Source organism: Ipomoea triloba, chromosome 14, assembly GCF_003576645.1.
Source record: "Ipomoea triloba cultivar NCNSP0323 chromosome 14, ASM357664v1".
Taxonomy (NCBI): Eukaryota; Viridiplantae; Streptophyta; class Magnoliopsida; order Solanales; family Convolvulaceae; genus Ipomoea; species Ipomoea triloba.
In genome coordinates, this window is record NC_044929.1 from 16,265,166 (window position 1) to 16,273,848 (window position 8,683).

Consider the following 8,683-nt stretch of genomic DNA (forward strand, 5'->3'; position numbering starts at 1 on the left):
ATTACAGAAAATATACCAATTTGAAATAGGCAAAAACTTATGTGAGATTCGTCTTACGAATCCTTGTCCGTGAGACAGGTCGGGGTCAAGATGAAAATGTAAAAGATCTAATATTTGTCCTCAAAAGTATTATACTTTTCGTTATAAGTAACGAACAATTTATTCATACTTAGTATTATATTTTTTAATATAAGTATTACATTTCTATATTGACACAACCTGACTTGACCCGTCTCACAAATAAGTCTAGATAAGGGTGAATAGACTTTTTAAATTTTTTCACACTATTGTGATACTATTTATGATAAAATTGATTGTTACTAATGATGAATCTTGTAATACTTATAACTAAAATTATGATACTTACACACCAAGTTGTCTACAACCCGACTCGTCGCACACAATTTTTTGCCAAAAGATTAAGGGCATGTTTGGTTGGCAGGAAGTGCACTTCTAAGGAAAAGCAGTTCCTCCAAATCATGGAAAATGCATAGTTACTGCATTTGGTTCATTGGAACTCATTTTCCGATGGAAAATGAGTTCTTCATTTTTGAGGAAAAGCAATTTTTTGGTAGAAGCTCGGATTTTGTTTTCCGGAATGGTTGGGAAGAAAAAATGATTTGGCAAGACCATTTTACCCCTGGTTGTGTTATTTCTCCTCCTCCTCCTTTGGTTTCTTATTCTTCTTCTGGTTTCTTCTTCTTCTTCTGCGACGGTGGACCTCCTCCTCTGGTTTCTTCTTCTTCTTCCTACGATGGTGGACCTCCTCTAGATCGGTGGCTCAGCTCGCTGCCGGCTGTCTCGCGCCCTCACGACGGTGGACCTCAGCTCGTTGCCGCCCGCCTCGCCGCCTCTGCCTCGTCTCTCTGGTTTATGGGTCTGCCAGTCACTTATTTGGCAGATGGGAGACGAATGAATAATGAAGATGGGAAATGGGAAACGGAGATGGGAAACCTATTTGGCCCAAAATCTGCAAAAAGAAAGAGTAATTGGGGCCCAAATTGAAATACCATTTATTATTAATTTTATTATTATTATTATTAATACATAAGGGCATATAGGTCTTTATACTCATTATTCCCATACTCTTTTACTCTCAACCAAACAATAGAATTCATATTCCCAATAATTTCTTTTCCACCAACCAAACAACAGAATTTATTTTCCTAGTAACTACTTTTCCATGGAATTGCACTTCCAATTCCCTTCAAATATTTTCCGCGAACCAAACGAGCCCTAAGGGTTCATTTGAAAACCTAGAAAATGACTTTTGGAAGTCATTTTTCAAATTTTGTCATCTTTGGGTATTCAAGGAAAATAAAGTAAAAAAAAAAAATACTCATTTTGGTCAACAGAAAAAAAACTCAATTTGGCGAAAAATATCTTCTTAGATTTTTAGTTGGAAGACATTTTTTGAATACTTTCTTGTATGTATCTTCTCTCTCATCTCTTTTCAAGCTAGTTTCCATATCATTATTTTCATCACCACACAATCGCCGCCGCCACCACCACCACCCAACGGCAACAACGACCACCACCACACCACCATCACCATGATGACCACCCCTACCACCACCAACATGACCGCCACCACCACACACTACATGTCTACACCGCCACACAACCACCATACCACAACCACCACTACTAATTATTATTATTATTATTATTATTATTTTATAACAAATAATATGCTCATTTTCAGGAAAATGAACCAAACAGAAAAATAAAATTTCTTAACTTATAGCTAAATAGAAAAATATAGATTTCTGAACTTCAGCCAAACATTAGAAAATTAAATTATTTTTCAATCATTTTATAGATATTGCATAAAAAAAAAAAAAAAAATTAAAAGCCAAGTGTTGGGTTACAATAGGAATTTCCGAAAGTGTTGGGGTTCTTATTGAAAATGTTAAAGGTTGGTCAGGACTAAGAGTCAAAGTCGATTCGGACCAAAAGCACACGTAACGATTTATGATGTACCCAACCCTCTCTCTGAATCCCCATTTCAGCTCCGTTGCGATACATTAACAGACTACAATAGAAACACATAATTAACCAAAATGGCCGACTCGTCTTCGTCTTCATCATCAGCGCCGGCGACGGTGACGGCACCGTTCTGGACTACAATGCTATCGGGAAAAACGGACGCAGATAAAGAGGAAATGCTCGACCGGCAGCTGACTAGGCTCGCGCTCTGCGATGACTCGAAGTTGCAAGACTTGCTCTCCAAGCTTCTCCCTCTCTCTATCGCATCGCTCTCCTCTTCTTGCACTCCTCTTCGCAACAAAGTATAATCTCGCTGTTTCTCCTCTCATCAATGCTTTAAACACATCGCTTTTTTCTAGCTGTATTGCTTGATTGATTATTTGAGCACAATTCAAGTGATGTTCAAGTACAATAGTTGGATGGTTTTTAAACTAAAATTGGAGCTCGGTTAAATGAGGATGTGTGTAATTTTGTATAGAGTGGAAGACGGTTAGTGGATAGGGACGGTGATCCTAGAAATTTCTCATGAAAACAAGTCTGAATATGCCATTTTCCCCTTCCATCGAAATTTATGCATAAGAACTTTTGTGCCTCAAAAATAATCTGGGAGATTCTTGTATTTTGTATCAACCTTTGTAATTGATGAGCTCAAAATGGCATGTTAAACATTTTCAGAAAGACTAGATTTAAATTTATAATGTTCACCAGACCTATTACAGTCTAGATTTTTTTTTTTATTTAAATTAATTTATTTTTATATATTGCATAATAGTTAATTCTTGGTCAAGGAATGGGTATTACATTTTGCAAATCACATAATTTACAGAATGTTGCTACTCATGTACATGGTTCCTTGGGCTTGATATTGTTGCATCTATAATTATTTTGAACTGGACAATGAGAGGGTGATAATCCCTTGGTCTTGCATCTTATCCAAAACTGTTTGTGAGCTAACTGGTTTTGCTCCAGAAGTGTGTGTATGATGGGTATTTGAGACTGAATGATGTGACTTCATTTGGACTTCATATTCATGTGCAATGTGCAATTGCCTATGTATTTTACTCCATATTTATATTGCAGGTAATTGAGATCCTAAGCCATGTGAACAAAAGAGTGAAACACCAACCAGATATTGGTTTGCCCTTATCAGAGTTATGGCAGTTGTACGAGGAATCTAGTGCATTTTCAATGGTCAGGAACTTTTGTATTGTGTATATTGAGATGGCAATAGAACGTGCACGAAAAGAGGTTTGAATTAATATTTACAATACTGCTATTTTACATCTTAAAGAAGAAAACAGAGATTCTTCTCAAAATGGATCTGGGATAATTATACCACACAAAATAAGAAGTTAATTATTCTACTTTTTGAAGGAAAAGGAAAACATGACACCTACTCTTTTAACTAGCATTTCAAAAGTCCCTACTCAGCATCAAGAGATACTATTGAGAATCATTACAAAGGTGACTTTCCGTTATCTGAATGAAGATGAAATTTTCTATGGAATTTCTTGATACATGGCAACTATAATCTGCATTAATCTCAGGTAATTGGCGAGTGCCATTCAAGTCATCTCAATGATGAAGTTGTTGCAAAATATAGGAAACTCGGTGGGTTGCATGACAATAAGATCTTTCTTGAGTTTTGCCTTCACATGATTTTATATCAACCAATTCTGCAGAGGTACGTATAATTATATTTGTTTACTGCTCTTATGTTTGCTAGTTGACTTGCATAGACATATAGTAGTGATAAGAGGTCTTTCTTCGTAGTGGGGCTTGCCCAGCTGGGTTATCAATTACTCAATGCAACCGTGTGACTGGGAAACAACAATTGACAAGTGATACACTGCGTGCTAGAAAGGTGGGAAGTTAAAGATTATGCTTATTTGAAGTTTGGTGGCTAGATGTAAATAAATCTATCTTGGTTATCTCTCTCTCTCTCTCTCTCTCTCTCTATATATATATATATATATATATATATATATATATATACACTCTATTATGCTGATTACTCCTTTTCACAGATAGGGATCTTGAATATCGTTGAAGCTATGGAAATTGCTGCTGAACTTGTCTATCCCCTATACATTGCTGCCTGTGCTGACAGGTACTTATCTTTATCACTAAAGCTGCTTTCAAGTAGCTAATGCATTTGAAATCTAACCTGAAACTTAGGTACTTTATTTATATATTTTGAAAGATAACACCCGACTCTTTTTTTTTTTCTTTTTGGCTCAAGTCAAGAATCTGTTGTTAAGAAAGGGGAGGAGCTTTTGAAGAAGAAGACTTCTGGTGTGAACTTGGATGATGTGAACCTGATAAACAAATTATTTTTGCTGTTTAATGGTATGAATAACTATACTTTGGTATGACTGCCTTCCTTTTATTGCATGTCTTGACTCTCCTAGTTGACAGCATGCCGAATGATATCCAAACTGAAGGCAGAAGGATCCTTTACCTTCGTTGTCTATCAGGTGTCTTCAAGTTTTATGTTTAGGTGATATGAAATTATTTCATTAGAAATATACCTTTTCTCTAACATGAAAAGGGTGGCCAACTATGATTTGCCATGGTTCTCTGACAGGCATTAGATGATATCAATGACCTAAACAGAACATTATTAATTAATCATTCAAATTGCGAACTTAACACTCATGCTTTTCATGTTACTGAAATCGGACGTCAGTTTTGTATTTCTTGATTATTAATAACATTATTCAATTTTTGTAGTTTTTTTTTTTTTTTTTTTTTTTTCGTCTTCTTCTATTAGAAATTAGTTTTGAATGGGTGTTATCCCAGTTATTTTTTTTTAGCATGTATGGCTTGTTTTTCAATGAGAATGCCCATTTGGTTGTGAGTGATTGATAGGTTTAACTTATTTAAAACCTTGAATGTATGCTATTCATATTATAGCATATATTAACTAATATAAAATGCTTGGGAGTCAACCAAAATACTTTTCTTATAGACTATTGTCATTTTGGTCATTGTAATATTGTAATATCTATTCCAAAAGCATCACTCTTGTAATTTTATATTCAATGATTTGTTGCAACTGAAAAATAATGTTGAAACAATCTAATTAGATAATGACGGTTAAATCATCTAGCCAAACATGATTTCCTTCTAGCATCATAACAAGGTTCACTAATAAACTCCTCAATTTTATGTACTTAGAGATTTCCTGTCAGCACAACAAGAAAATTTATTTATGAGCTCATTTGAAGTGATGATCTCTATGAAAAACACCTTCAGTGAATGCTGCTGCTTGCAGAGTATAATCTCAGTTGCACAGTCTACTAGTCAGTTCTAACATTTCTGGATGTTTCTCCTCTGAATTGTATTACACTGGTTTTAGTTGCATTGGCTTTATCCAAAAACGTTGCTGCTTTATCTCTTGGGTTCAGTTGCAGTGAATTCAACTTTATGGTTGGTTAACGATGTATAGGTACCACAGGTTCTGAACAAATTCCTCCAGAGTCTAAAGTCACCCCTGCAAATGCATCTTTGAGAGTGAGACTGATGTCTGTTTTCTGCCGATCAATTTCAGCAGCAAACAGTTTCCCATCAACATTACAGTGCATTTTTGGCTGCATATATGGTAAAACAATATTCTCTTATCGCAGCATAGTTGTTCTTCAGATCTCCTGCAACATAAAAGCTTTAGAGGATCACATAATATTCATTTTGTATATGCGTGTGTGTATAAAATTTAAAGGAGCACATAATTTCTTTTGGATTTTGAGGTTAGAACTAAGTAATGCATTAATTTATATAAAATGAAATGAAGATTTTTAAAACTAGTAATGTGTGAGAAAGGGCATCCTTACTTTTCTTTGGTGAAAGAATGTGGATCTTCTCTGGGGTTGACACTAACAGAGTTCCTGACACTTTTGGGAACTTTTGTTGAGATGAGCCCGTTTACTTTTTCTGGGAAACCTTTTGTGCTCTGATCTAATTGCTTTGTTTTTAAAGAGCAACCAGTCTATTGAACTAAAATTTGGAAATGGGGGTATCTCAAACAATTTTTAGGAGGATACTTGCTTTAATCTTCTTGCTTTGTAGGAAACAATACCACCTCAAGGTTGAAGCAGTTGGGAATGGAGTTTACAGTATGGGTCTTTAAATATGTGAGTATTTAATTATTTATGTTGCATTCTTTTCCCACTCAGTTATCTATCACAATTCACACATAGCTTAAAGTTGCTGTGGATAAACTAACTTTTCCATCAGTGAGTATATTATTAACAATAGTTTCTAGAAGGAACGTAACTAATGTTTTTTGATGAAATTAATGTAATAATCAGTGCAGCCTAAAAACAAGTATTTCTGTTCTGCACTGTTTATAAGAAGATGCTTGTGGCAGTGAAATCATTAAATGTTCTAATGACCGTTTTAAGAGCAGTCTGTCTCTTTTTATTCCAACTGTGGATTACTTTTCAAGTTTTAAAGAAGATTAATCATGATGAATTGGTAAAGCATTGCTTAGCTGAAAAATGAAAAAAATTGCTTCTGTGTGATGTACATGTTTGAATTATCAATCTTTATAATCATCATATGACTCACATTTGATGCTTAAGATGGTAACAGTGATGTCATTAACAATTACTTATCTAAAATATAAAGAATAAAGAACAATGGTATTTAACATATTAATAGTCTTCTGAATGAGGAAAGTGAGCATAATTTTTTTTTTTTTTTGGGGTTATCCTTTTCCCTTGTGTGATCATATACCTTTTCTTCTTTTTCTTTGTATATTAGGAATGTGAGCATAATTTGTTGTTCTTGTTTTTATTTATTTATTTATTTATAAATAATAAATGCAGGCAACAATGGACCAGTTGAAGCTTATGGGCCCTGTTATCTTGACAGGGATTTATAAATCTCTCGATGGCTATTCAGCATCAGAATCAGGTTGCCTACTTGCTGATTTGACTGTTTGAACTTTGTTATAAATTGTTTTATCTTGTAACATAGAATATCAATACATTCACATTCTTCCAGATGCTGTTGCTAGGGATACCAAAGCTTTTGCCTTTCAAGCAGTTGGATTGATTGCACAGCGAATGCCTCAACTCTTTAGGTACTCCTATTTCTTTGTTTATTTATTTCATTCCGTCTTTGTCTTCCTAATGTTTGCTCAACTTTCAATATGATTTTGTAACTTCTGTTTCTATACTTCTAGAGATAAAATTGATACAGCTGTCTGGCTTTTTGATGCTCTGCAATCAGAGGGTCAGTTTCTCCGTCTAACTATTCAAGAAGCAACCAATTCTCTTGTTGTTGCTTACAAGGTTCTAAATTTCTTATCTATCTATTTAGCTCCTCGCTTTCATTCCTAGTTTTCTGATGGTTACTATCTGGTGTTCAGGATGCACCATCAAATGTTTTAAAGAATTTGGAGTCACTTCTGCTGAAAAGTTTTAAAGTGGTAGAGATATGTTCCATATGTTTAATGGGGTTGTATCCATTGTATAAAATCCCTCATCCATAATAAACCTTATTCTTTTCACTTGCAAGGAACAAAGTGAAGTGCGCTTTTGTGCAATAAGATGGGCAACATTATTATTTGACATGCAACATTGTCCTAGCAGATTTATTTGTATGCTTGGAGCAGCAGATCCAAAATTGGATATAAGGTATCCTAATAAATACTTTGTGTTTAGTTACGAGATTACTTTTGAATATTTAACTTAGTTTTTATTTGAGTTCTAATGGGTTTATTGCTAATTGCTGCCCTGCACTTTTTTCTTGTAGCATTATTCAGTATGTTGTATTTGATGTATGTTAATTTGAGATCTCTCTCCTTCTCCTCATGTGTTGTGGTTTTATGCTCATAACTGCTGTTTCTTGTTCTATTTTCATTGGATATCTATCTCATTTTCTTTCTTTGATACACACACATACATACATGTGTGATGTGTGTACATATGCATGTATGAAGGACACTTAGAAAGGGTGGGGGGAGTTCGCCTGGAGCCCTACCTTGTTTATAAATGTAAAGGAATAAGGGTCAAATAGGTCACCCAACTACATTGCAAATTGCAATTGGGCCATCGAACTTAAAAAAACTACAATTAGGTCATCGAACAACGCAAATTCATGCAATTAGACCTAAAACGACATGTTGACTTGGTAATATGCTGATGTGGCAATTACTGAATTTAAAAATATTTTTTTAAATTTTATTTTAATAAATTTGAATAAAATAATTATTAAAAAAACCATGCTTGCTCTCGTCTTCGGCGGAGACGAAGTTCTCTTTGTCTAAGGCCAAAGACGGAGATGGACCTTCGTCTTCGTCTCCTGCCAGGAGACGTAGTTTCCCTCGTCTCCATGGCCGGAGATGAGACCGCCACGTCAGTGTATTACCAAGTCAACAGGTCATTTTAGGTTGAATTGCATGAATTTGCGCTGTTCGAGGACCTAATTGTAGGTTTTTTCAGTTTGATGGCTTAATTGCAAGCTGTGTAGTTGGGTGGCCTATTTAACCCTTATTCCAAATTTAAATTAAAAGCGATCTTGCAAAAATCGCACCTAAGGCGCTAGGCGGTGGACGACCGCCTAGAAAGTCACTGAAATCGGTGATTTATGCGGTTGGCGGCCTAGGTGCCGACTAGGTCGCGGTGGACTAGGCGGCCGACGATTAGTTGTTGTTGTTGTTGTTGTTGTTTTTTTTTTTTTTTTTAAA

General features: G+C 35.1%; 1 protein-coding gene across 2 annotated transcripts in view; it reads left to right on the top strand.

Annotated features, from left to right (window-relative positions):
- Window positions 1-1,989: 1,989 nt before the first annotated feature.
- Window positions 1,990-8,683, top strand: part of LOC116005259 (proteasome adapter and scaffold protein ECM29) — a 26,888-nt gene continuing 20,194 nt past the window's right edge. Inside the window, exons 1-14 of one of the 2 annotated variants that reach the window (XM_031245520.1) lie at window positions 1,990-2,291; window positions 3,070-3,237; window positions 3,364-3,453; window positions 3,537-3,673; window positions 3,763-3,853; window positions 4,017-4,099; window positions 4,232-4,338; window positions 5,441-5,593; window positions 6,058-6,122; window positions 6,819-6,906; window positions 6,997-7,075; window positions 7,178-7,286; window positions 7,364-7,423; window positions 7,513-7,631. In XM_031245520.1, the coding sequence (XP_031101380.1) occupies window positions 2,064-2,291; window positions 3,070-3,237; window positions 3,364-3,453; window positions 3,537-3,673; window positions 3,763-3,853; window positions 4,017-4,099; window positions 4,232-4,338; window positions 5,441-5,593; window positions 6,058-6,122; window positions 6,819-6,906; window positions 6,997-7,075; window positions 7,178-7,286; window positions 7,364-7,423; window positions 7,513-7,631 (1,577 nt within the window). In that variant the 5' untranslated portion in view covers window positions 1,990-2,063. The remainder of the gene's footprint in view (window positions 2,292-3,069; window positions 3,238-3,363; window positions 3,454-3,536; window positions 3,674-3,762; window positions 3,854-4,016; window positions 4,100-4,231; window positions 4,339-5,440; window positions 5,594-6,057; window positions 6,123-6,818; window positions 6,907-6,996; window positions 7,076-7,177; window positions 7,287-7,363; window positions 7,424-7,512; window positions 7,632-8,683) is intronic. The other variant, XM_031245521.1, reaches the window with a different exon arrangement.